The sequence below is a fragment of the Tarenaya hassleriana genome, unplaced genomic scaffold (genome assembly GCF_000463585.1).
Source record: "Tarenaya hassleriana unplaced genomic scaffold, ASM46358v1 Cleome65, whole genome shotgun sequence".
Taxonomy (NCBI): Eukaryota; Viridiplantae; Streptophyta; class Magnoliopsida; order Brassicales; family Cleomaceae; genus Tarenaya; species Tarenaya hassleriana.
Window position 1 is genome coordinate 50,831 of NW_010969032.1, and position 22,795 is coordinate 73,625.

Below are 22,795 nucleotides of genomic sequence, written 5' to 3' on the forward strand. Positions count from 1 at the left end.
GTTGTTGTAACTTTAGCTCCGCCTTTTTCAGGCAGTGAATAATGCAAAGGATTTGTGCGGAGAGCAAAAGCTTATGTGAACTGTTCGGCCTTTGGCTACCATTAGAATTGAGGAAAACACAAACAGTCTCACGTTTTTCATTGTATCCACTATCCATTGAAGGGCGCGTCATTATTTAGACCAAATGCAATGTTTTCATCATATCCTACGCACAAGAGAAATTACAAATGTATTGCTCTGAACAAAAATACTCTTTGGGGTGACAACGGGTTTCGGTTTGAGATGAAACAGAATCAGTTGTAACATTCAGGCTTCAACACTCCGATGTAAGATAAGTTCCGGTACTGTTCTGCAAAGTCCATCCCGTAGCCCACTACGAAGTAATCTGGACACTGCACAGATACCACACACTCACATTCAATAATGTAAAACAACCAGAACTCGACATCATATGTATTCTCAACTTGGTCCTTTGGGAGCGAGCTGCTCAGGGTGAAGCATAGTTAACAGGGCAAACCCCATACCATAAAGACCCAAAAGAAGATGCTGGGGATGGCAAATTGAAAGCCTCTATCTAGTGTTCCAAGCATCTGCTAAACCAAAAATTGCCAAAACACAAAACTCAAGAGACAGGGGGGCTTACTTCAAATCCTCTGTAGAATTTGCCGTTTCCAACTAGCTTGAAATGGACTTTTCTCCGTGAGGGCTTGTCAAGGAAAGCACACACTGACACCGAGGACGCCCCTTTTGCTTTCAAGTGACTGATCAAGCAAGAGAGTGTGTTTCCGGTGTCTACAATGTCCTCCACCTTATATAGGAAGCAGATTCAGTGAAACGATTGAGAGAGGTCTTCTATATATCCATCACATGGACTAGGATACCAAGCTTAAACTCCACGGTGAACTTAAGCTGATGTCCAGGGGCTATAATCTCAAGCTACATACGGGAAATTTTATTTGAAATGCGCACTTTCATTCAATTCGTATGCATCTAAATACTCAAGTGCCCACAAAAAAAAAAAAAGCATCCAGATTTATCTGCGTATGTATGCAATTCTAAGTCTTACAGTCACAGTATGTGTGCTCACGCGTATATATAGGGAGAGGGAGAGAGAGAGACCAAGATAACGTGTTTGTTGGCGACGTCGAGCTTCAAGTCGAAAGAGAGAGAAGGGGACCCACTGGAGACGGTAGAAAGGCCGTAGGAGTCAGATCTGATGAAATCGATGGAGATGGGGAGGTCGATTTGGCGGACGAGGTCGGCCAGGAAGAGGAAGGCGCCGGTGGCCACACCGATGAGGATGGGAGCCTCAACCTCACCGGGGAAATCGGCGGAGATCTCGGCGGCCAGCTGACCCACGCGCTCTGCGATCTCTCCGGCGGAGAATAAGACCTTCTCTATGTGCTTCTGCAGCGACATCGTCCCACACATGATTAGGGTTTTAGGAACCAGATTTATAAAAGCAGGAATCTGGCAATCTTTTTTTTTATTCTCAAAGGTGCACTAACTTGTAGGATAATAAATTAGCAAAGTGGCCAACACAGAGGAACCTGATTACAGGATATATGGATTTATACCGAATAAAAAATAAGCAAGGTTGAATTCGCGAGATACAAGAGTGAGGAGCTGGCCATTGGGTGGAAGAAGAAACCCATCTTCTCATCAATATAACTTAACAAACCGATCGATTGAAACAAAAATTGGTCCGACAACAGTCTTTGGATAAAAAGAAAAGAAAGCCAAGCTAATTAACGAGGGTCCTAGAGAAGAGAATGAAATGGTTTTTCAGTCGGTGGTGGAAAAACCCAAGTGGTCGTCAGGAGGGGAGGTGGGGTGCACAGAGGAGAGCCTGAGGACGTCCATAGCCTCTGCTACCTTGGACTTGAGAGCCTCCGGAGACTCGAGGAGGTGGAGAATCTCGGCTTGGTCCATCTCCAGCAGCATTCCCGTCACTTTCGCCGCATTTCCAGGCCTCTGCCTCTCCACCAATGGGTACAGCTGCTCCCCCAGCATCTGCACACGCACTTTTTATTATATGCAATCAGCAAAAAGGGTTCATGACTCATGAGAAGCAACGAACCCTGATACGATCATTGGGGCTGGCAGAAGCCAAGGCGGTGGTGAGCTTGGAGATGGGGGAGGCGTCCAAGGGTAAAGCCATCATGCCCTGCTGCTGCCCACCAACTGAGGGTGGCGGCCCCATGTACCTTGAGTTCCTTTGGAGAAGCTGCCATACATTTATATTTATATTCAGTCCAGCATCCTCCACTCCAGTGTTGTACGTCGAGAGGTCATAAAATAAAATACCTGGTGACGAGGATGGAGGTGGGGCGGGATGGAATGCCTGAAGGTGAAGCGAGGGACATGCTGGGGCTGGGGCTGGGGCTGGGGCTGGGGCTGGGGATGGCGCTGGATAGGGTAGGGGACGATGAAGTTGGGTCCCCCAGCAGCGGCAGGTCTGACACCCTGCATGAACTGAGCCTGGAATGGGCTGTACTGCTGGGCCCCTCCCCCTCCTATCAACACCTGCTGCTGTGGCCCTCCTCCTCCATGATACCCTGCCGGCAGCTGCCCTGGTGTTCTTATCTGCGAAAACACAGCCTGGTGATGACACCAAACATCACATCACATCAACACTACTCGTATGAATATCATCAAGACAGTAGAAAATCGAACGAGAGCACGTTTGATTACCTGCAGATGAGCTCTTCTGTCATCCCTGCGTTGCGCAACAGCTATGTAAAGAGGTTTTCTTCCTATCATCTTCCCATTCATCTCCTTCATCTGCAATTTATTTTTCATCTTTATGTACACACTCCCATTAATAGATTTTTATATTTACAAAAGAAATATCTACTTACAGCTCTTGAAGCTTCCTCGGGGGTGGAAAAGGCAACAAAACCAAAGCCTTTGCTCACTCCTTGTTGATTAACCATCACCTATTTTTTTTTTTTTTTTTTTAACAAAATGTTACATAACCCAACAAAAAACACATGCCAATAAATTCACAATATATAATATATAACATGCAAAACGTCATGACCTTGCATGAGGTGACAGTTCCAAACTCAGAGAACATCTCCTTGAGCTTCTCATCGTCAACATTGTCATCGAGATTTTTCAGGTATAGGTTAGATCCTTGAGATTTCTCGCACCTGTTTATCCTCTCCTGTTCAAACTTAGCCTTTAATTCAGACTCCCTCTCTGCCTTTTTCTGTGCCCTCCCCACGTACAGCATATCCTCTCCCAGAGAGATACCATTCATCTTTTCCACCGCCGTGGCTGCTGATTCCGGGCTTTCAAAATTCACAAACCCGAAACATCTTGAATTACCGCTCTGATCCTTCATCACAATGGCGCTGGAGATTGCTCCAAACTTGCTGAAAGCCTTCCTGAGCTCGTTGTCCGTTATCTCTCTTGGCAAATTCTTCACGTAGACGTTTGTGAAGCGTGGAGGCGAGGTGCTCGTCGAATGGTTGCGCTCCTGACTTCTGATGAAGTGGCCGACATACACTTGTTTGTCATTCATCAGCATTCCGTTCAACTTATCAATTGCGGCCTGAGCTGCGTCTTCCTTCTCGAACTGGACGAATCCGTACCCCTTGGACCTCCCGGCACTGTCGAATGCCACTTTGCATGAGAGTATTGTCCCGAAGCTCAAGAAGGTTTCGAATAGGGCCTTGTTATCAATCGAGGCGTCGAGGTTCTTAATGAAAACATTGCCTTTGCCGCTCAATCGCGTGCTCGGGTCACGGTTCGATAGCATGATCCGAATGGGTTTGTCGTTGACGAGAGAGTAGTTCAAGACGTTCATGGCGTGCACGGCTGCACCCCCGACAAAATCAAGCCAAATTATATCTCTGATTTATTTATATAGTTAATAGGATAAATAAACTGCTGTACTCACCATCGATAGGGTTGCTGAAATTGACGTAAGCGTAACCAAGAGATCGCCGGTACTGATCGCGGCAAACCCTAATCGACGCCACGTTCGCAACTTGCTTGAACAGGTCATAAAGATGACTCTCGTGCACAGTTGGGTCCAGATCTCCCACGTACAGCGATGAGTTCGGGTGCGCCTGCAACGCCTCCGCTTCCGCAGACGTCGGGCTCTGAACAGGATCAACCATCGCCGCCGGCGCAACTCCCGTCGCAACAGCAGCAGCCATCACGCTGTACGGACGACCGGGAGATTCCTCTACGCCGTCGCGCGAGAGATAGAAGATCCGAGAAAAAGCTAGGGTTTTTAGTTTCGCAGATTTTATTTGAATTTTTTTTCTGTATTTTGATTTTTTTTTTCCTTTTTTGGTTTCTCCGATAGTAGTGAAGAGAGGTGGGCGAAGCGTCTGTAGTTGGGTATTTATAAGTTAGGCAGACAACGTGTCCGTCACCGTCACCAAGATTTCGCACGTGTGGATTTTTATTGACCGAGTTAAATATGGAACCTGTCAGGTGGGCCCATAGGCGTTCTGAAAGTTGGCTTTAATTAGGACACGTGTCCCCGTTAAAAACGTGATCTAACCTTCCGTTGGATCAGTTCAGAATTCCATCTCTGATAAGATCAAATCTCTAAATTGATCTCCTAATCCTCCGTTCCCGGTGCTTTTTTGTACGGACAAAGTCTTCGTCCCGTACAACTAAAAACTCAGCGCGTAAAATATGGGGAACATAGTGCAAAAGTGGACAAGTTTAGCTGATTTAAGAGTTCTGATGAACCTTTAAAAAAAAAAAAAAGAGAAGTAGAAATTCAATATCGAATATTAGTTATTATTATTATACATTACAATTTGTAGGTACAGTTTACATAGTCTTGGCTTTAAAAGAAGTGGATTTGATTCCAAAATAAAAGATGCATTTTATTGTTACAGATTGTTTCAATCTAGATTCTTATCAATATTTTCTCATAAAAGGCCTGGATAATAATATTGTTATTTACAGTTTACATATACGGCTTTTAAATTTAAAGGTGTAGATTTGTTTCCCAAATAAAAGATGGATTTTTTATTACAATTTGTGTCAAGATTTTCCTCATAAAAAAATTTGATGAAGGAGAATCTAGATTTTCCAAAATTATAAAGAGATTTGATTAGTGTGATTCATATTTTGTTTAAGTTTATCCATCTATTTCCGATAGGAATTAAGAATCTTAATGAGAATAAAATATATTGTATATTAAAAACTCATTCAATCATTCAAAGAGTTTGAATTTATAGTATTGTTTTCTCCCACTATAATTCATATAATAAGTAATAGATAGATAGAACAGAAAAAAAATTAATATTTAAATTGTATAGAAATTAAAACTTTTCATAATTTTCAATATCCTTCTTTTAAAAAAAAATGCTCACTGGAGTATTAACAAAACGCGAAAACAAATAAAAAGGATACAGTAATGGAGATGAGACGTAAAACGGCAGCCATTGGGTTCCTGCTTCAACCTTAGTCAGCGTGCTTGCCACGTATTACAAGAAAAACAAAACAAAACAAAAGGAGAGACGTGATCTTTGATGTAAAGAGTTCTCGTGTCCGATGATTGGTCTCTCTCACACATCAAACACACTGACTAAGAGAATTCTACATTCGGAGACATTGCATAAAACATATCTCTTGTGGGCATGAGTTGAAGCAAAAAAAAAAAAAAAAAGCAAGTGTAGTTCCTTGGTCCCACCTCTCACCATCAGAGGAAGATGGATGGATACCCAAAAGATTAGAGTCAGCAGGCACACCCTCCTCCTTGCCCAGTCTCTGATACAGCCTCTGGAATCCCTTCAAAATATCTGCAAATACCATTCCATATTTAGCAACTTAGATTCCATCTACATGTCCATGGATCATATGTTGCAAGTCACTTACATATCCTGCTCACGCTCTTTAGCCAAGGCAAGCTTTGCTATGCTCAAGAATCCAGAATCCACGTTATAATCTTCTTTAGCTGACGTCTCAAAATAGGGCATGCGTCCTTTTGCAGCACACCACTCCCTGGCTTTTTTCTCAGAGACCTTTTCACATTGTATCAAGATCAAGAATCAATCGGTTATTATGAAAAGCACATTTTAGAGTTTCTGCTTGCAAATTTTCAGCCACTGAACGAACAGACATCTTCTTTGTTAGCTAATCAATCAAAGAAAATCACAGCCTCGAATCCATCAGAGCAAAACACGCTTCCACATATGGTCTTACTTTCACGATGATCTAACAGGGACACACTACCACAACTTACCACTCTACTGTTTCCTCCGTCAATGTCAATCTTGTTACCAAGCAATATAAAGGGGAATGCTTCCGGATCCGGTGGATTAGCCTGTTGAAATGACAAAGTCACCAAAGGATGAAAGGGAGGACCAAAAAAAAAAAAAAAGGAAAGGTGCACAAGTCACAAAAGCTACAAGAACCTGCTTAAGAAACTCCTCGTGCCAATTGTCAAGAGAATCGAAGGACTTTATGAAATTGACATCGTAAACAAGCACACAGCAATCTGCACCTCTATAGAAGGCAACGCCCAGACTCTGAAACCTCTCTTGCCCAGCCGTGTCCCATATCTACAGCACATAGACCAGGTTCAGTTTGGTAATAGGATCGAAAATAAAAAAGATTGATGAGATGTTTCGAAACCCACTTGCAACGTGACCAGCCTGTCGTCGATCTGAAGCTCCTTGGTGACGAAATCTGCACCGATGGTGGCTTTGTACTGTTGACTGAACTTGTTATTCACATATCTAGATTACGGCTAAGGTTGCGTGCACTAGTATTCCAGACAAACAAATCCCAAAGAACATTTCGAAAACACCAAGTAAGAACAAGCTAAGAGAATATGGTGAGGATACCGATTCATCAAAGATGTCTTGCCCACGCTGAGGAATTTGGGGGGAAAGCAGCAAATTTTCCAAACAAGCATGAAGCATGAGACAACACGTTTGACAAATCAAGGCGTTGTTTGGGACAATCCATCCAAAGATAGTAACGAATCAGATAAGTAGATAGACGATTAATGAACATACCCGCTGTCGCCTAGAACGATGACCTTGAGCAGAGTTCGCCTTCGCATCGACATGTCTGAATCCGAAACTTCAAAAGGAAAGAAAGCTCCCTAACGTTTGTCTTCAGATTAGAAGGCAAGCAGAGAGAGGGAGGCGCCAATGTCGATCTCTGAGAAGCAAGACTTTTTGAAAAAGGAAAAGGCGAGAGAAATTGGAAGAAAAATGAAAAGGGGAATTGGGTGGTGGGCTGAGGGGGAGACTCGTGTGGGTTGCTCAGCTTTTGGGACACGACAAGCTTTGGTCCCGTTTTCCGACTCTGAAATCATTCATTAGAGTCGACCCCCGTTTCCCTTTTCTGGTTAGGAAAATGTATGTATTCCTAGTCACTTTTTTACAAATATATATACATATATGTATGTATACACACAATCACCTTGAATATTTTATATAATCTTTTCGAAAATAATATAAAGCAGAAGGGATCACAAGAATTGTCTCATTTTTTTCCCCTACGGAACAGAAGTCTTGATTTCATTCAGACGAAGAGGAAAGGGCAAACCATTAACCCATTGGGTTGGGTAACATTTGGAGTTGGATTCTCATTTTGAGACGTCTTGGTGGATCACAATTCACAACTGTACACCTTTTCTTTTCATCTATCATATCACAGGGAGTGCATAAGAAAAAAGCAGCGAATGAGAATTACATCCCTTTCCCCACCAATACAGCATTGCAATAAAAAAGAAATAGAAATAAAGAAAGTATAGATTTCAACAGATGCAGATAATGCTGCCCTCTCATTGTCCTGAAGACAGCATTCCACTTATCAGACTCGATCAAATCCGGAAACGGTTCTTCGACTAAAGAAGAGACGCTGGATCAAGACCACAAGACATACATTCATATGGTTAAAATCAGCAAAGAAAGGAGAGTTGTCATCTCCATAACGTTACATTACCAGCCGTACTTCCTGAGGAATTCTCTGGTTCTCTTCCTTGCTCGTGTGAAAACGATCACCATGCAAGCTAGCACCCACGGCGGAAAATTTCCCTTTGAGACATTTTTCTTTATCCACTCAGGAGGGTCCTTCACTAAAAACGTTATCAAGAGGGTGATAACCGCAACCCCAAGGATGATTCTTGTGATGGGTTGGAGAAGTGAATCCTGAAAACGATAAGACTGAGAAAATTAGACAGTGCCAAGTGAAAACACCTACCGTTTCCATCAGATATATATAGCCATACCATTTTTGATACATCAAGATGAATACATGTAATCTCAGGGACATAAGCCAAACAAAACCATAAACAGCACAAGACAACGAGATCAGAAAGGCTAAGATTATTATATCCCATATTCAATAACCTGAATTTTGAAGATAGCATTCCAGGAAAATTTAGCAAGGAAGAAAAAGGTACATGGAAAATCACACAACTCCACAGTACATATCACTGTAGAGCACACAACTCAAAAAGGTATAGCAGTTCACTAAAAGACCGCTGTAGTTATTCATACTATAAGATTTGCACCCTACATCATGATCTGCTAGGCTCCAGACAACACACACGTTCTAAACTATGTTAATTGACAGAGAACAGGAAAACCAATGTCATTCACGACACAGCCCAACGCCCTCCTTTCAATCGGACGGCACCAATGCATGCAATCCATCAACAGGGCATTCATTGAAGAAAAGAAAAAAAATCCTAAGCGATGGCTTTAAGGCACCGAATGAAGCATGGGTCGACGTCCTACAGATGGTATGAAAAACAGAATCTAAACTACCAGGATAAGAACTGATATCGAACAACCAGCATTCGAAGTAATTAAGTAGCTTCCGTTCATCCTTACACTGATTGCAAGTTCATCGATGTCGGAATAGACAAAATTCTAAGTAATACCCGAGAATTGAATCTGATCGAGGGGATAATAGACAACCCAAAATAGGAAAACATCTAATTTCAATTCTATTCTCCCCGAATTCGAAACTTGACGATTCCAAATAATTCATGAAAGCGGGAAGAAGAGAAAGATTACTTTGGGTTCTCCGTCGATGTAAATGACGGCACCATCCTTGTAGGGGAGCATAGAGCGGCCGTTCCTCGGATGGAATCGGATCGGGGCACCGCGACCGGATTCAACGTTGAAGGCGTAGATGGATTTGAAGCCATACTTGTCGAGGATGGTTCGGACCTCGAGCTGGTCCTGCTCCCAACCACCGAGATTCGACTTGAACACTTCGATCGGGCCCTTGCCGCACCGATACAGATGGATCTCCACCTCCGGCACCTTCGTCCTCACGCTCCGCGGTCTCTGTTCCGAGTCGGGCTGAGACTCGTCCAGCAGCGGAGTCGTCTCTTCAATCTCACTCGCCTCACTCTCCGGCATCGTTTGAAAAAATTCGCGGTTCCCTCGGATCGCTCGTCGGCGGGTCCACCGGTTCGCAGATGTCGCCAGAGCGAATTATTCCGCCAACGACCGGCGCTGTAGGGATATGTAAAATGGGCTGATAAAGTTTGGGCCAGGCCTTGTATGATGACTGGGAAATGGAGCTGTAAGCCCACATTTACGTTATTGGGCGGTTGTAGTAGAAATAAATAAATAATTAATAATAACAATAATAAACCACCGAGAAATCAATTTTCCCATAAATCATCGCCGGTCGTCCTCCTTGTTTGTTGTTTCCTTTGGCCGGCGAGAAAAATGGAGGCGGCGATGGGACTACTCAGAAGAATGCCGCCGAAACACTCGGAGACAGCTCTATCCGCTCTCCTCAGCCTCCTTCCTCACCATTCCTCTGATCTACTCTCTCAAGTCGATCTCCCTCTCCAGGTCTCTCCGTCTCCCCATTTTCGCATATTCTGTATTCATGCTTGCTCTTTTATCGAGAATTTGAATGCGATGCTTCTCTCCTTCTTTGCCTCTTGTTCCTCTTATTCTATATTGTTCTGATTTCGGTGTGGATCCACGAATGCCTTCCGTCAGGACCATGATCTGGTTTAGGTTGGTCGATTGTCTCTGGAATCTGAATGTTGTGCACAATTGTTTCGCCGTATACCGAGTATCAGAGAAGATTATTTGTATGGACTCTAAGGATCCGTTGGACATTGTTTACTGTTAACCCTTGGATCAGTAATTGCGTAGTTCATGATTTCAGACGTCCTTCGGCTTCTCAAATACTCCCAGTGTCATCTGTGTAGTTTGGTAGTCCCTTTTTCATGTGTTAACTAGTACAAGTTGACTGTAATCTGTGATAACTCGTTTTGTCTGAGATTAGCTTTCCACGAACTATGTGCTGCAACAGGTCTTACCCGATAGTGAATGTAGGAAGGAGTTCATCTTGTGCGAATATAACAGAGATGCCGATTCTTACAGGTATTCTTTAAATCTTTCTCTCAACGTAGAAAGAATAATACTCATTTCCTACATTTTCCATTTATCTTTACAGTAAATTTTATTCCTGAATGATACGGTTCTAGTTCCAAATCTTTGCATATCTAAACTAAGGAGAGCTTTGCTTTGGTACCTCGAATTCATCAAGAAGAATTGAGTTTGTTGCTCTAGGGCATTAGCTGTAAGATTGTAATATGTTGATTGCATCATCACCATGGTTTTGTCTACTCAGTCATATTGCTGGAGTCTAGGACTTAAACATCCATTCATTTTCACACCGCAGGAGACCAGGGCTTAAAAATCCATTCAGATTTCTCATATGCAGATTTATATGATATTCTTATCGTTTTGCAGATCTCCTTGGTCAAATAAATACCATCCCCCAATAGAAGATGCCCTTTACCCATCTTCAGAATTAAGAAAGCTTGAAGTTGAAGCCAATGAAATCTTTGCAATCTACCTTGACCAGTGAGGTTCTTTACCTACCTCATCTTGAGTTTGAGAATTTTATGTTGCACTAAAGTAAAAAAGGGATTCTATACACAAATAATTTTTACATCAATGTCGAGTAAGCATGTTTTAAAAATAATGGAATGATGATTTCTGTTATCAGCTGATCTTATGGATCTACAGAAGGCATTTGCTCTCTCAATTTCTGGAGATATTTTTCTACATTTTGATGTTTAAGTACATTTCTACATTTTGATTCTGCTAAACATGTATCAAATTGATAGAACTCACTCATCAATAATGGGCGCAACTAAGTCTCAAAGTCCATGGGTAGAACTCACCCCAAAAGCTAGCTTGTTGGGGGAGGGTGTCCATGGTCTTATATTGACTCAATTATTCCCACATATTTCTGACGTGGGACTCTAACAATACATCCCCCTTTAGACAGCGACGACCACGGCGCTGGCGGCTTCTCGGTTGCTAGCAGCTTTGCACCCTTTGTGTTCCTCTCCCGACCGTTCCTCTCTCGCCGCGTCGTCCGCATGTCCGAGGATCGGTTGGCTCTGATACCAATTTGATAGAACCCACCCATCAATAGTGGGCCCAACTAAGTCTCAAAGCCCATGGGTAGAATTCACCCCAAAAGCTAGTTTTTGGGGTGGAGTTAGGGTCTAAATTGTATCAATTGGTATCAGAGTCCGGTTCTGATACCATATTTCCGATGTGGGACTCTAACACACATGTGGTGTTTAATCTCTATGATGTTGGCTACGGTTCTCAGAATATTTCACTAATAATAATTTTGATATCTGATTGATCTTGCTTCTGAGACAAAGTAGGGGACTGAGATTAGTGATATGCTGGAGAACATTTTACTTTAGTTTGATTAAAGATTATTTTTCCAGGTATTATGAAGGTGGTATATCTTCTGTCTACATGTGGGAGGATGATAATGAAGGCTTTGTAGCATGCTTCCTTATTAAGAAAGGTACACACACTTTCCTTAAGCTCAATCGCCAAAAGGTTAGTCAGTAAAAGAAAAGAATTCATGAGAATTATTCCGTTTTCCATTTCTCGAAGATGGGTCAAAGTCAGGTCACGGTCGGAGGGGATACTTGGAGGAAGGAGCATGGGATGCTGTACATGTTATACAGGTGACTCTTTTAACATGGTCATACGTACCATGCATGCCATACTTATGACCCTCTTCAATGCAATTATACATCATACCCACACTTGCCAAAACATCACCGTTATAGCTTCCAAACTTCATCCATCAAATTTATGCCCCTGCTGTCTTTCTTCATCTTTTTTAACACAATCTCTATTCATGATCCGCTTCTTACACTGGAGGTTCTGAACATAGGTTGGGCCTGAGGAAGAAGGAATGGCACAATACTGCTTAACAAGTACCATTATGTTATCCCTGACCACGGACGATGAGTCCTCAGGCAAATTCAGCTTATCTGGATCAATAAGAAGGCAGGTAGGTTTATCTTCTCCAACTTTTAAGAAACTAGTAACATTTGTTCGGTTAATTATTCCACCGACAATTAGTATCCATGGTTTTGAGGGAGAAGATACCCTGATTTTTGGAAATGTAAAAGAACACCTTTGCTACGTGTGCAATTAGATGAAAATGAAGCTTGCTGTAGCAGAGGGACATCTGTGCAACATGGGCAGAATGATTGAAGAAATGGAAGGCAAACTTAGGAACTCACTCGACCAGGTTCTGTTTCCATCTTGTTTTTCAATTTAGAAAGTTTATACCCTCTATGGGAATGCCAAAGTAAATCTAGTAACACCATAACTGAAAAAACGATGGGAAGGAAGGTTAGTATCGTTTTGATAGACTGTAATAATAAGATTGTTGTGAGCGCAGGTTTACTTTGGGAAGACGAGGGAAATGGTTTGCAATTTACGACCACCGGCAGAAGCAGTACAAATGAGATTGCCCGACAGCTGATGTTATGAAATCTGTAGGCCCTTTTCCTTGTTTGGTCCAAACGTCTCTGTGTCAGTCTCCTCTATTTGTACAACGTGTTCAATTTTTATGTTCAGGGATCGAGATATTTAAATTGCTGTAGTGTTGTAACAAGAAAATACCGTACCACTTTTCCATGTTAATGTAGGTGTGGACATTTGTTCCGGTTATGGATTTTTTTTTCGGTTCTATAAAAATATGTATCAATCGGTTATTATATCATATTCGGTTCTATTTCGATTTTATTTGAGAAAATTTTAAATTTTTTTAATAAATTTTCGGTTTTTCAAATTTTTTCGAAAAAGAATTTTTTTACAAAGGATCTATTTAAAAGCCCAACCTGCTGTCATATGGGCCTTTGATTTGGGATGCGAGTAAGTGAAATGAATCCTTCCGTAAAGCCTGCCTTTTGCAATGGGCTTGTATCAGTTCCTTTTGCAATTGGGCTTATTACAATGCATATATTCTCTTGCAAATATTTAAAAAAATAGAAAATGTAAAAAATATCAATCAAGAAAGATTGCGGACTTAATTGGCATCTCTACGATGGGCAAGATTGGGAAAAACCAGCCTAACCACCTTAGGGTTTATATATACAGAAAAATCTATAATTCATACATAGAAAAAGGCGAATACGATTGACACGAAAGGTCTCTCGCATAGAATCTCAAGCAGTCGGGTGGCAGGACTCGGGATCCAATCCAATCAAGCACGACGAACAAGGAGGAAGATGGAGCGGCGCTTCACCTTCTTCTTCTTCCACTGTTGCTGATCCATGGCCTCTTCTTCCCAACGTCGCTGCGTTTTTGGTACTCTCTCGACTACCCAGCCTTTTGTCCTTTGTTTTCTGTTACTTTGTTCGTCATTCAATCGCTTTGCGCTTTGGTTTTTTCGATTTTTCTGCAGTTGGAAACATACCCTATGATACCACAGAGGAACAGCTCATAGAAATTTGCAGAGAGGTTGGGCCTGTTGTCTCGTTCAGGTCAGCTTTTGACACCTCTCTCCAATTTGTTTTAGAAAGTTTCGTTAAGATAAGACGAGGGCTTGAAATTGGGGAAATCTGGGGGATGTGCTGTTTGCTTTTGCTTTCAGGTTGGTTATCGATAGAGAAACTGGGAAACCTAAAGGGTATGGTTTCTGCGAATACAAGGACGAAGAGACAGCACTAAGTGCTCGTCGTAACCTTCAAGGTTACGAGATCAATGGCCGTCAACTTAGAGTTGATTTTGCAGAGAATGACAAAGGCGTTGACAGAAATCGTGACCAGGTAGCCTATCGCTTCTTTTCCTTACATTCCTTATTTTCTGCCTTTTGAGTTGTTTTTTCAACCTTTACTGTGCCTTTGCTATGGCTATACCATAAAATTCCGGCGATGTTTGGCAAACACCATCAGTTTCACCTATTGCTTCTTGCTCTCTGCTAGTGATGGTTCAACTGCTGAAGGGTTTATTTTGTGACTAAGGATGGTACCTTTGGATTTCAGGGGCATGGAGGACCTGGATTGCCCACTGCTACTGGTTTGTTTTTTCTCACTAAATTATTAGTAATCACAATTGCCTTTGGACAAACCATACTTATTGTTGCTTTTCGGCTGCGGGATGATAGAGCCTCTAAGTCAAATTGGAGGAGCTACCATACGAGGGGACTCTAATATCCATCAGCCAATTGGTCTCCACCTTGCTATATCAGCTGCATCTATAATGGCGGGTGCTCTAGGTGGTCCTCAAGTCGGCTTGCATTCTACACAAAGTACTCCGCAGGTTCCAGCTAGTGATCCCCTGACGTTTCATCTTGCCAAGATGTCTAGGAGTCAGCTCACTGAAATCATATCTTCCATTAAGGTGCGGATCCCTCCCAGCATGTTTTACCTTGTTTCTTAAAAAAACTGAATCTGTGCTAGATCAATTATCTAACATCATTTTGTGTTTCGGCATTAGTTAATGGCTACACAGAATAAGGAGCAAGTTCGACTGTTGTTGCTGTCAAGGCCTCAGTTGCTTAAAGCTGTTTTCCAGGTTCCCTCCGGCTCCCTGATCTTGCCAAATCTTTTGACTCTTTGTTTTACATGTTTATAATTTTATGGGAGGTAGGAGGGAATTGGCTTTTCCATTTGTTTTACTCTATATCCATAAAATGGGAGTTCTCGACCTTCTGCTATAGTTATTTTCTTAGGACGATACGATTCTTACTACATTTAAAAGTAATGTTGTGAACTTTTTAGTTGGCTCCTGTTGCAGGCACAGATAATGCTTGGTATTGTGAGTCCCCAAGTGGTTAGTTTCATCTAACTGTGAACACCTTTGTTATTCCCTCTTGTCAGTGTTTTAAGAGAGCGATTTCTGTTCTTGATTGCAGTTGCAGATGCCGAATATCGTTCAGGCTCCTGGTCATTTGACAGGGTCTTCGGTTCAAGAGACGCAAAAATCTGATCAAGTGGCCAGTTCTAACCTCCCCAGTTTACCTCCACTGGCACAAAGGTCGCAACCTTTGGGTCGCACTCCCCATAGTCAATTTTCTATACCACAACAGTCTTCTAAACAACCCTTTGTTCAGATCCCACAACATGGCACTCCACAGCAACCAGCACAGCTGGGCCTTTCGGGAGCTCCAGTTCTTTCTTCTGCAAACCCTACTATGAGATCCCAAATTCAAGTGTCCGGTTCTCTTTTAGATGAAACCCCTCCCTTCCAACGCCAAGCACAAGTTTTGGCTTCAGCTTCCACTAGGTTAGGCTATAGCGGTCAGATTGCTCTCCCGGATAATACTATCCAGTCATCCGTATTACCTCGCCCACCCTTTTCGAACTCTGTGCCGCTGGTGAGTGTTCAGAATTATTGTTCTTATGAATAATGAGGCTGTTGTGATGGTAATTCTGTTCAAGGGTCTGTCAATAGCTTAACTCCGTTCTATAGTTCATTTTGTTTCATACCAAAGAACCGGGCAGTTACTGAACCTGAAGCTACATGGAAAATCTGACTCAGCTGTCACTCTTTTTGCCTGCAGACACATATATCCCCGAATGTTCAGTCCACATTGATTCAGCAAGTACTGAACTTGACGCCAGAACAGCTGAGTTTGCTTCCCCCAGAGCAGCGGAAAGAGGTCATAAAGCTGCAACAATCGCTCAGGCAAGAATAGATCAGATGATTTGGCCTTCATAGGCGTGAGCCATTTAACCCCGGGTCTCTCTTCCGAAAAGGCGAATACGATTGACACGAAAGGTCTCTCGCATAGAATCTCAAGCAGTCGGGTGGCAGGACTCGGGATCCAATCCAATCAAGCACGACGAACAAGGAGGAAGATGGAGCGGCGCTTCACCTTCTTCTTCTTCCACTGTTGCTGATCCATGGCCTCTTCTTCCCAACGTCGCTGCGTTTTTGGTACTCTCTCGACTACCCAGCCTTTTGTCCTTTGTTTTCTGTTACTTTGTTCGTCATTCAATCGCTTTGCGCTTTGGTTTTTTCGATTTTTCTGCAGTTGGAAACATACCCTATGATACCACAGAGGAACAGCTCATAGAAATTTGCAGAGAGGTTGGGCCTGTTGTCTCGTTCAGGTCAGCTTTTGACACCTCTCTCCAATTTGTTTTAGAAAGTTTCGTTAAGATAAGACGAGGGCTTGAAATTGGGGAAATCTGGGGGATGTGCTGTTTGCTTTTGCTTTCAGGTTGGTTATCGATAGAGAAACTGGGAAACCTAAAGGGTATGGTTTCTGCGAATACAAGGACGAAGAGACAGCACTAAGTGCTCGTCGTAACCTTCAAGGTTACGAGATCAATGGCCGTCAACTTAGAGTTGATTTTGCAGAGAATGACAAAGGCGTTGACAGAAATCGTGACCAGGTAGCCTATCGCTTCTTTTCCTTACATTCCTTATTTTCTGCCTTTTGAGTTGTTTTTTCAACCTTTACTGTGCCTTTGCTATGGCTATACCATAAAATTCCGGCGATGTTTGGCAAACACCATCAGTTTCACCTATTGCTTCTTGCTCTCTGCTAGTGATGGTTCAACTGCTGAAGGGTTTATTTTGTGACTAAGGATGGTACCTTTGGATTTCAGGGGCATGGAGGACCTGGATTGCCCACTGCTACTGGTTTGTTTTTTCTCACTAAATTATTAGTAATCACAATTGCCTTTGGACAAACCATAATACACTGCAGACGCAAACAACTGGGCGTCGTTGGTGACATTCAATTGATTTGCAGTTCTGCACCTCGATCAACATACCAAGAACGGTCACCTGAATGGTAAGTGGTTGTACAATTAGTGTAAGCATTAATTTGTCATAGAGAACTGTCGGAATAGGGGAAAACAGAAGAAGATATACCCATTGATTTTCCTGGAATAAGGTGAAGTAGTGTCGTCTTTGTAAACCCAATCAGTTGCTTTCGACTCCTTCTCACCCAAAGTCGGGGGGTATTGGATCCTTTTTTTATGTTTTGCACCATAACCTTTATATCAAATTTTAGATTGATGTGGATCAATGCATCTGAATTTGTACTCCCCTAAAATGGATCCATTATACTACTCGTTATCATGTTCTTCCCCAATAATCTGATTTTCTTCAGCAACGATTTAAATTTGACATTGTTGCAAATCTCGGAAGATTTGGATGGTCGAAATGAATGAAAACAATAATTATCACAGATTAAATGTGATAAATAGATTTTCTCAAACAAACTATTTAAAAACACAATTTTTCAGAACTATATAGTGTAAAAACAGGAAAAAATTACATAAATTATTTTTAAAAAAATGTTGGACCTAAACAACACGGACGGGCATATTTGAGCCGAATGGACAACTCGAATGGTAGTACAGGACTGAATATTGAGCCATATTTCTGAATGTGATTCTGTTATTGTACTTTTAAAGGATAGCTTTTCTATCGTCACAGAAGGATCCTGCGGATGGTACGAGCCACAGCGCGAGAGGCCAATCTTCCCACTAAGTCACCTGGCAACTGCATCAACCGCTGTTGCGTCTCTTGTGGAAGCTTTTCCCATTCATTTTTTTTTTTGGAACCAATAAACAAACAACAAAGGTATCGTCTCAGCTAATGTCATGCCCCATCTAATAAGCTCCCAAGAAAACTACAGTGAATTCGAAATTACCTCGGGTAAAACTGAAAGGATTGGCAGAACGTCTTGAGCAGATGGAAGTTGTTGATACAAGACGATGGCTGTTTCCTTTAGCGACTCACTTCCCTTTCCATTTCCACCAACCGGTTTTTCTTCCTGCAGGTAAATTTGGGCGAATACTAGTATCAGCATAGCAAAATCCTACACACTTCCATGCATATGCTTGTGCATGGAAGTGTATAAAGGGTATGCTCTTACCGTGCTAAACCTTTCTGTCTCTTGCATCCCTGAGAATAGTGAGATGAGTCGATAGAATGTTCTTAGGTTTATGCGGTCTTCCTCTGTCAACGAAGTACGTGACCTCGAACCAGCAAAGGGTATACTCGTAGAAGCCACCGAAGTGAAGGAGTCCAAAGTTGCCAACCCAAATGCATCTATACCCTACAACGAGAAAAGATAAACAATTCCCTTATGTTTTATCAAAGAGCTGAATCCAATCGACTAATGGTCCAGAGGCAAGACATGTAACTTAAGAATCTATATGTTGAATAGACAAAAATTATGCAACGCTGAATAATGACACACTTGCAGTTGCAGTTAGAGGAGAAGAATAACAAATTACCATATAAAGTATGTCGAACGAAAGTTCTTGATAAAATTTCTTCTTTTAAACAGACCTATATGGGAGTTAATTTAAAAAGCTCACCTTAGCAAGTTCTTGAAGAAGTATTTCTCTTACAAACGAACCCTGTTCAACAGTTCCAAGAAGAATTACTGACTTAGAACAGTTGATTTTATAAGTCGGAACATACAGTGCTCTGCTTATATTTACCTTCTCAGTGAAAGTGAAGGTAAGCATTTGCTTGATGACGACCCTTGAACCCGTGTCCACCACCGGGTTCTGAACTAGTGATGTTTCTGTTCGAAGAGACTGAAGAAAGCAAACAAGAGTAAGAAACAAACTTTGCTATCCTGTCTTGTTTGCACAATCAAACCCCTTAATGCAAAACAACCGTGATTTCCAGCCAAACTTCTTATGCTTGGACTATGTGCAGAATCGTTCAATTTTTCAGCCCCTTTTTGGCTGCTTGACAGACTGTATCATCCAGTTTGTATCTTGATTTCTCCATGTAACACCTTTTCAAATAACTTTTAAATTCATAGATAATCAAAACTCGACGAGGGATTAAATGACTACTCACCTCAGTAAGCAACGACTCAAGCCGATCAATCCTGAAAACACCTTCCTAGTAGATGTATACGGAAAAAAAAAGGATAACATTCAGAAGCGAAACATCAAGAAACCAAGCGCCACACGTGAGTACAAAGTGATTGAAGGACAAGACAGTTCCCGTACCTCATAAAGAAGATTTTGCAGAGAACTTTTAAGTTGGGGCGAGCTGTCAGTCAAAATTTTTCTGGCGATCCAAGGGTATGTACTGCCCAAAACCTTGTAGTTGGGGTTTATACTGATGGCGATGCCCTCCAAAACAGCCAAGCTGGTAGATTAATAACAATAAAAAAATGGTTATAACTTTTCGGAGGCAAATAGTCAAACTTTTAAGGTAGCAACTACTTCAATCTACGGTCTTGTGCAATAGCCTCGACTTTTCGCCTACATTCTGTTAACGGTGTCAAAACCCATACGACTTCTAAATTTTGAAAAGATTAATAGATCAAAACTAAGAACGATTGTCTGATCTGAAAAGAAGCTGGTTGTTTAGAAAGTTAAACACCTTCGAATTACAAGAGAAAAGTATGGGGGTATTCTGAATTTGAATCTGTACCTGAAAAATCAACAAAAGAATGTCAGTATGGCTTATAAATTCATAGACTAGTAAAGGATAGAAATTCCAGCAGAGTGCTTTTTAGTGAGCCTCATCCCCATACAACTACGTCACAGGCTGATAAGAACTTAATAAAATTTTGTAGCATCTGCAATCTAAATTTAAAGTTGCATTTCATTCATCAATAAGTAAACCTACATCGTTTTTCCTAAATTGCCAATCAGGTCGCTGAAGCTAATGTTCCGAACTCCACTGGCAACTGCAGCTTGAAAAACATCTGAGGAAAGAGAAGGAACTTTCAGATATAAGTACCCACATCTTAAAGTCTCATTATGAGCGCCTGTACCTACAGAACAAAACTCATTTACAAACTGAAATCGAGAACGAACCTGTTAAAGCCTTTGTCACAGCAGCTCTCTCTGCTGTTGGTGGAAGAAGCCTAAGAAATTTGTGTAGATAAGAATAGGAGATGCTATTGGAAAACAGGTATAGAATTATAGATATTCAATGATCAGATTACCCGAGAGTTACAAAGTCCTTAGCAAGTGCATTGAAATCTCGATTTACAAGATGAAGGCATGCTTCCATGAATCCATCACGTAACTCTGGCTTAAATTCTCCCATCATTCCGAAATCTGATAGCAAAATAGAGGTTCGGAATTATATGCCACACAATATATTTCTCGCACAGGACAGTAAAACCTTTACTGAGCTTGTAAACATAAAACCCGAGCTTGTAAATATACAGCATGTAACATATCAAGTGTAGAGAATAACTGATGTTCCCATTCTATTAGCTGGAGAAGTTATCAATCGCCTACCAAGCCAGACCCAGACATTGGACCATTAAAAAAAACCATTGAGCAAATGAGCTAAAGAAACCTTCATGTTTTTCGGTATTTTTTGGTCAGGGAGAGTATTGACAAAACAATATCAAAGTTTCTCTTTCCTACCAAGAATAGTAATAACTAATATACAAGGAGCGCCATAATAACACATAAAACGTTTTATAGACTGGGAACTACCTAAATATGCCAGTTGCCCATCATATGTGCGCAAAAAGTTGCCAGGGTGGGGATCGGCATGGTAAAATCCATACTCCAGAAGTTGATTAAATGAGCAGTAAACTCCAACCTCGACCAGATAAAGATCCTTAACTTCGATAAGCTTCTGACCCTGCAATGACACAGAAAGCCAAGTATTTTAAAACATGATAGTCTACATAAGGGAAGGTAACTGGTTATCCAGTCTTATTGAAGGAAGGTGAGATCTTTAACACAAAACAGATAGTGACTTATGTAATTGCAAAACTTTGGTAACCGTACCTCCACCCATTCCATCACAAGAACTCTACGGGTAGTGTACTCTGTGTACATCTTTGGAACCAGAACATCTTTAATGTCGCCATACAATTGCCTATTCAAGCATATAGGATGTAATTAGGGGAGTGACTTATATAACGCTACTATATTGGATGAACTAATGCATCATAGAGACAATAAAAAGGTTAGAAAACTGCGACTTATCAACTAGAACACCAAAAGGAATGGAAAGGTTCGACCAAGATCTCAGTGAGTGAAACAAGGAGGTATATGTTCATCATAGCCAAGATTTTTGTAGGAGAAAGAAAGGAGTTTTGCTAGGCTAGGCTTTACCTAAATTTTATTCCGTTTTGGGCCTCTTTCATATAATCCATCTCCTGCATTCAACGTGATTTACCTGTATTCAATATAAAGCTCTAAGAAATTCCTCGAAAAAGGAAACTTTTTTAGGATGAAGCAGTGTTAGTTCATTGCCCGGCAGAGAACAACTCTGACACTACAATCCAGAGAAAATTTCAAGACATTAAAAATATTCTAATTTCTAACATCAACTTTTCTCATGATAAGTTGATAATCATATACGATGAAATGAATTGACTCCTTTTCAGCGTCACTGAATTTCATTGGTGCCACAAAACCTAAAAGTATAGATTCGTACATATCAAAAACAGTCTGGCACTCTTTCTCCTTTATGGGAGCAAAAAGAAGCATAATAGACATGGAAGCAGTTCCCTGCTATAAAGTTTTTGAGAGTGGAGAGAAAGATATAAATGCAAACATGATGCTGATTTGTGATGTTACTAGATCCATGTTTACCTTAAAGAGGCTTGTAGCCCACTCATCAACGACTGCCTGCATATGGAACAATCACACTAAGTTTCATTGAGCATCAAATCCCAAATATCAAGGTAAAGCATAAGCTTATGAAAGTCGCAAACATCTAGGTATACCGACGTAGGCACCGAAGGAGGAACAAAATTTAATTATACCTGGAGATCTGAGTTGAATCTCCCCGACTTTTTTATCAAGCCTGCTAGAAAACGTAGGATTAGTATGTCCAGAGAAATAGCAGCTCGCACCCCAGGTCTTTGCACTTTAACGGCAACAACCTCTCCAGTCCGACGAAGCCTAGCTTGATATACCTGTTTGCCCGTATCAGATTGTTGCAGATGGCCAAAAACAAACGGTTAGTAAGTGTATAAGCCGTGAACCAATAAGAACCCGCCTTAAAAGCACCTGCCCAAGGGACGCTGCAGCAACAGGCTCTGGGGAAATCTCAGAGAAAAGCTCATATATAGGAAGGCCAAGTTCTTCTTCTATCATATTGAAAGCAACTTCGGTTGAAAAAGGAGTTATCTGATCTTGTAGGAGGGAGAGTTCATCCAAGTACGAAGGAGGTATCAAATCCTATGCGAGAATTAAGTCAAGTTCAACATCCTTAAGGAGATAAGAGACCAAATAATAAAAGAAAGCAAATCGGTCTTTTATTTTTCAAGACACCAAGTGGTTAATGAACAATATGGAAGGTCCATTAAGCAGACAAAGAACAAGAACATCGGAGCAGCTTACAGGACGAGATGAAACAGCCTGAGCAATTTTGACGTAAGCCTAAAACCAGCAAAAACGATTGTGAAACCATTAGCATTGAACACCAAACGCCAAAGAACACACTCAAGGACCACCATGCAGACAAATTTCAAAGAAATCGCAGGTTTTAAGGCACGGGGAGAAAGAGAGAAGCCATACGGGGCCAAGTTCGACCAGTATTCTCCTAAGCTGCGCGGCTCGTACCTAGGGAAA

At 41.5% G+C, this 22,795-nt stretch overlaps 8 protein-coding genes across 11 annotated transcripts in view; 3 read left to right on the top strand and 5 right to left on the bottom strand.

The window, feature by feature from the left end:
- Positions 1–113: 113 nt before the first annotated feature.
- On the bottom strand, positions 114–1,673 carry LOC104800095 (hypoxanthine-guanine phosphoribosyltransferase). 2 transcript variants are annotated; one of them, XM_010522807.2, is made up of 4 exons: positions 1,578–1,673; positions 1,120–1,407; positions 644–808; positions 114–392 (listed from the first exon to the last, which is right to left on the bottom strand). In XM_010522807.2, the coding sequence occupies exons 1-4, from the start codon at positions 1,653–1,655 to the stop codon at positions 294–296; spliced, it is 630 nt and encodes a 209-aa protein (XP_010521109.1). In that variant the 5' UTR covers positions 1,656–1,673; the 3' UTR covers positions 114–293. The 2 variants fall into 2 exon arrangements, with proteins under 2 accessions (XP_010521109.1, XP_010521111.1); XM_010522809.1 differs by lacking the exon at positions 1,578–1,673 and having other exon boundaries at positions 1,120–1,543.
- On the bottom strand, positions 1,639–4,421 carry LOC104800094 (polyadenylate-binding protein 3). Of its 2 annotated transcripts, none has more exons than XM_010522806.2 (7): positions 3,908–4,421; positions 3,044–3,825; positions 2,862–2,939; positions 2,695–2,784; positions 2,308–2,586; positions 2,081–2,227; positions 1,639–2,013 (listed from the first exon to the last, which is right to left on the bottom strand). In XM_010522806.2, exons 1-7 carry the CDS (start codon positions 4,167–4,169, stop codon positions 1,786–1,788), a joined length of 1,866 nt encoding a protein of 621 aa, XP_010521108.1. In that variant the 5' UTR covers positions 4,170–4,421; the 3' UTR covers positions 1,639–1,785. The 2 variants fall into 2 exon arrangements, with proteins under 2 accessions (XP_010521108.1, XP_010521107.1); XM_010522805.2 differs by having other exon boundaries at positions 2,308–2,601; positions 3,908–4,420.
- Positions 4,422–5,399: 978 nt separating this feature from the next.
- On the bottom strand, positions 5,400–7,274 carry LOC104800096 (ras-related protein Rab7). Its single transcript, XM_010522810.2, has 7 exons — positions 6,999–7,274; positions 6,825–6,851; positions 6,617–6,716; positions 6,393–6,539; positions 6,221–6,301; positions 5,854–5,999; positions 5,400–5,777 (listed from the first exon to the last, which is right to left on the bottom strand). The coding sequence occupies exons 1-7, from the start codon at positions 7,049–7,051 to the stop codon at positions 5,714–5,716; spliced, it is 618 nt and encodes a 205-aa protein (XP_010521112.1). The 5' UTR covers positions 7,052–7,274; the 3' UTR covers positions 5,400–5,713.
- A 294-nt stretch (positions 7,275–7,568) lies between these two features.
- On the bottom strand, positions 7,569–9,456 carry LOC104800097. Its single transcript, XM_010522811.1, has 2 exons — positions 9,015–9,456; positions 7,569–8,141 (listed from the first exon to the last, which is right to left on the bottom strand). The coding sequence occupies exons 1-2, from the start codon at positions 9,363–9,365 to the stop codon at positions 7,932–7,934; spliced, it is 561 nt and encodes a 186-aa protein (XP_010521113.1). The 5' UTR covers positions 9,366–9,456; the 3' UTR covers positions 7,569–7,931.
- A 162-nt stretch (positions 9,457–9,618) lies between these two features.
- LOC104800098 (probable F-actin-capping protein subunit beta) lies at positions 9,619–12,980 on the top strand. 2 transcript variants are annotated; one of them, XM_010522813.2, is made up of 9 exons: positions 9,732–9,809; positions 9,963–10,181; positions 10,282–10,352; positions 10,725–10,838; positions 11,726–11,808; positions 11,901–11,974; positions 12,187–12,306; positions 12,454–12,549; positions 12,703–12,980. In XM_010522813.2, the coding sequence occupies exons 2-9, from the start codon at positions 10,125–10,127 to the stop codon at positions 12,784–12,786; spliced, it is 699 nt and encodes a 232-aa protein (XP_010521115.1). In that variant the 5' UTR covers positions 9,732–9,809; positions 9,963–10,124; the 3' UTR covers positions 12,787–12,980. The 2 variants fall into 2 exon arrangements, with proteins under 2 accessions (XP_010521114.1, XP_010521115.1); XM_010522812.1 differs by lacking the exon at positions 9,963–10,181 and having other exon boundaries at positions 9,619–9,809.
- Positions 12,981–13,362: 382 nt separating this feature from the next.
- LOC104800099 (cleavage stimulating factor 64) lies at positions 13,363–16,002 on the top strand. Its single transcript, XM_010522814.2, has 9 exons — positions 13,363–13,613; positions 13,711–13,789; positions 13,900–14,074; positions 14,291–14,324; positions 14,413–14,648; positions 14,745–14,822; positions 15,045–15,080; positions 15,163–15,624; positions 15,811–16,002. The coding sequence occupies exons 1-9, from the start codon at positions 13,580–13,582 to the stop codon at positions 15,943–15,945; spliced, it is 1,269 nt and encodes a 422-aa protein (XP_010521116.1). The 5' UTR covers positions 13,363–13,579; the 3' UTR covers positions 15,946–16,002.
- Positions 16,003–16,006: 4 nt separating this feature from the next.
- LOC104800222 (cleavage stimulating factor 64-like) lies at positions 16,007–17,056 on the top strand. Its single transcript, XM_019200897.1, has 4 exons — positions 16,007–16,187; positions 16,285–16,363; positions 16,474–16,648; positions 16,865–17,056. The coding sequence occupies exons 1-4, from the start codon at positions 16,154–16,156 to the stop codon at positions 17,054–17,056; spliced, it is 480 nt and encodes a 159-aa protein (XP_019056442.1). The 5' UTR covers positions 16,007–16,153.
- A 404-nt stretch (positions 17,057–17,460) lies between these two features.
- LOC104800100 (uncharacterized aarF domain-containing protein kinase At1g71810, chloroplastic) overlaps positions 17,461–22,795 on the bottom strand; it is a 6,599-nt gene continuing 1,264 nt past the window's right edge. Inside the window, exons 2-20 of the mRNA XM_010522815.2 lie at positions 22,742–22,786; positions 22,565–22,603; positions 22,232–22,402; positions 21,985–22,137; positions 21,812–21,847; positions 21,329–21,372; positions 20,999–21,089; positions 20,699–20,849; positions 20,194–20,308; positions 20,063–20,112; positions 19,872–19,950; positions 19,623–19,673; positions 19,244–19,385; positions 19,089–19,133; positions 18,719–18,817; positions 18,593–18,634; positions 18,145–18,327; positions 17,920–18,042; positions 17,461–17,801 (exon numbers count right to left, since the gene is read on the bottom strand). Coding sequence (XP_010521117.1) covers positions 17,697–17,801; positions 17,920–18,042; positions 18,145–18,327; positions 18,593–18,634; positions 18,719–18,817; positions 19,089–19,133; positions 19,244–19,385; positions 19,623–19,673; positions 19,872–19,950; positions 20,063–20,112; positions 20,194–20,308; positions 20,699–20,849; positions 20,999–21,089; positions 21,329–21,372; positions 21,812–21,847; positions 21,985–22,137; positions 22,232–22,402; positions 22,565–22,603; positions 22,742–22,786 — 1,764 coding nt within the window. The 3' untranslated portion in view covers positions 17,461–17,696. The remainder of the gene's footprint in view (positions 17,802–17,919; positions 18,043–18,144; positions 18,328–18,592; positions 18,635–18,718; positions 18,818–19,088; positions 19,134–19,243; positions 19,386–19,622; positions 19,674–19,871; positions 19,951–20,062; positions 20,113–20,193; positions 20,309–20,698; positions 20,850–20,998; positions 21,090–21,328; positions 21,373–21,811; positions 21,848–21,984; positions 22,138–22,231; positions 22,403–22,564; positions 22,604–22,741; positions 22,787–22,795) is intronic.

Coding starts and splice junctions, on each gene's coding strand:
- LOC104800099 (XM_010522814.2), top strand. CDS start 13,580: ATGGCCTCTTCTTCCCAACGTCGCTGCGTTTTTG. Junction 14,649..14,744: donor AAATCATATCTTCCATTAAG/GTGCGGATCCCT, acceptor TTTCGGCATTAG/TTAATGGCTACACAGAATAA. Junction 15,625..15,810: donor TTTCGAACTCTGTGCCGCTG/GTGAGTGTTCAG, acceptor TTTTGCCTGCAG/ACACATATATCCCCGAATGT.
- LOC104800094 (XM_010522805.2), bottom strand. CDS start 4,169: ATGGCTGCTGCTGTTGCGACGGGAGTTGCGCCGGCGGCGATGGTTGAT. Junction 2,940..3,043: donor GAACTGTCACCTCATGCAAG/GTCATGACGTTT, acceptor AAAAAAAAATAG/GTGATGGTTAATCAACAAGG. Junction 2,602..2,694: donor ACAGAAGAGCTCATCTGCAG/GTAATCAAACGT, acceptor TGTCATCACCAG/GCTGTGTTTTCGCAGATAAG.
- LOC104800097 (XM_010522811.1), bottom strand. CDS start 9,365: ATGCCGGAGAGTGAGGCGAGTGAGATTGAAGAGACGACTCCGCTGCTG. Junction 8,142..9,014: donor ACATCGACGGAGAACCCAAA/GTAATCTTTCTC, acceptor TATCGTTTTCAG/GATTCACTTCTCCAACCCAT.
- LOC104800222 (XM_019200897.1), top strand. CDS start 16,154: ATGGCCTCTTCTTCCCAACGTCGCTGCGTTTTTG. Junction 16,188..16,284: donor CCAACGTCGCTGCGTTTTTG/GTACTCTCTCGA, acceptor ATTTTTCTGCAG/TTGGAAACATACCCTATGAT. Junction 16,364..16,473: donor GGGCCTGTTGTCTCGTTCAG/GTCAGCTTTTGA, acceptor TTTTGCTTTCAG/GTTGGTTATCGATAGAGAAA.
- LOC104800095 (XM_010522807.2), bottom strand. CDS start 1,655: ATGGGTTTCTTCTTCCACCCAATGGCCAGCTCCTCACTCTTGTATCTC. Junction 1,408..1,577: donor CCTTGCTTATTTTTTATTCG/GTATAAATCCAT, acceptor ATGTCGCTGCAG/AAGCACATAGAGAAGGTCTT. Junction 393..643: donor AATTCTACAGAGGATTTGAA/GTAAGCCCCCCT, acceptor GTATCTGTGCAG/TGTCCAGATTACTTCGTAGT.
- LOC104800096 (XM_010522810.2), bottom strand. CDS start 7,051: ATGTCGATGCGAAGGCGAACTCTGCTCAAGGTCATCGTTCTAGGCGAC. Junction 6,852..6,998: donor ATCGTTCTAGGCGACAGCGG/GTATGTTCATTA, acceptor CAAATTCCTCAG/CGTGGGCAAGACATCTTTGA. Junction 6,302..6,392: donor ACGAGGAGTTTCTTAAGCAG/GTTCTTGTAGCT, acceptor TCATTTCAACAG/GCTAATCCACCGGATCCGGA.
- LOC104800098 (XM_010522812.1), top strand. CDS start 9,681: ATGGAGGCGGCGATGGGACTACTCAGAAGAATGCCGCCGAAACACTCG. Junction 10,353..10,724: donor AGAGATGCCGATTCTTACAG/GTATTCTTTAAA, acceptor ATCGTTTTGCAG/ATCTCCTTGGTCAAATAAAT. Junction 11,975..12,186: donor ATGCTGTACATGTTATACAG/GTGACTCTTTTA, acceptor TTCTGAACATAG/GTTGGGCCTGAGGAAGAAGG.